We start from the raw sequence: 630 nt of genomic DNA, 5'->3' as shown, positions 1-630 counted from the left end.
TGTTGGGGATCCACTCCACGAAATAGCTGCTGTTCTTGTTCTGAATGGCCAACATCTGCTCGTCGACTTCCTTCATAGACATGGGGCCGCGGAAAACAGTGGCCACCGTGAGGTATCGCCCATGCCTTGGGTCGCAAGCAGCCATCATGTTCTTGGCGTCGAACATCTGCTGCGTGAGTTCAGGAACCGTGAGCGCGCGATACTGTTGACTTCCTCTTGCGGTCAATGGCGCGAAGCCGGGTATGAAGAAGTGAAGGCGAGGGAAAGGCACCATGTTGACCGCCAGCTTGCGCAGATCTGCGTTCAGCTGTCCGGGGAAACGCAACGAAGTGGTGACGCCGCTCATAGTCGCCGACACTAAGTGATTGAGATCCCCGTACGTGGGTGTGGTGAGCTTGAGCGTGCGGAAGCAGATATCGTACAGCGCCTCGTTGTCGATGCAGTACGTTTCGTCTGTGTTTTCCACCAGCTGGTGCACAGACAGCGTGGCGTTGTAGGGCTCCACCACCGTATCGGACACTTTGGGTGAAGGCATGACGCTGAAGGTGTTCATGATGCGGTCTGGATACTCCTCTCGGATCTTATTGATCAGAAGAGTCCCCATTCCCGATCCGGTTCCTCCGCCGAGGG

General features: G+C 56.3%; 1 protein-coding gene across 1 annotated transcript; it reads right to left on the bottom strand.

Annotated features, from left to right (window-relative positions):
- Nucleotides 1–4: 4 nt before the first annotated feature.
- On the bottom strand, nt 5–625 carry LOC107735105 (tubulin beta-5 chain-like; the record flags this gene model as incomplete). The annotated part of the gene is made up of 1 exon (XM_016546903.1): nt 5–625. A coding segment is annotated over one exon (621 nt), but the record flags the coding sequence as incomplete, so codon positions are not given.
- Between the last annotated feature and the right edge of the window lie 5 nt (nt 626–630).

Source organism: Sinocyclocheilus rhinocerous, unplaced genomic scaffold (genome assembly GCF_001515625.1).
Source record: "Sinocyclocheilus rhinocerous isolate Xijiao unplaced genomic scaffold, SAMN03320098_v1.1 C35784907, whole genome shotgun sequence".
NCBI lineage: Eukaryota > Metazoa > Chordata > Actinopteri > Cypriniformes > Cyprinidae > Sinocyclocheilus > Sinocyclocheilus rhinocerous.
Note: the sequence above shows the minus strand (reverse complement) of the source record. Positions and strands in the feature narration are given on the sequence as shown.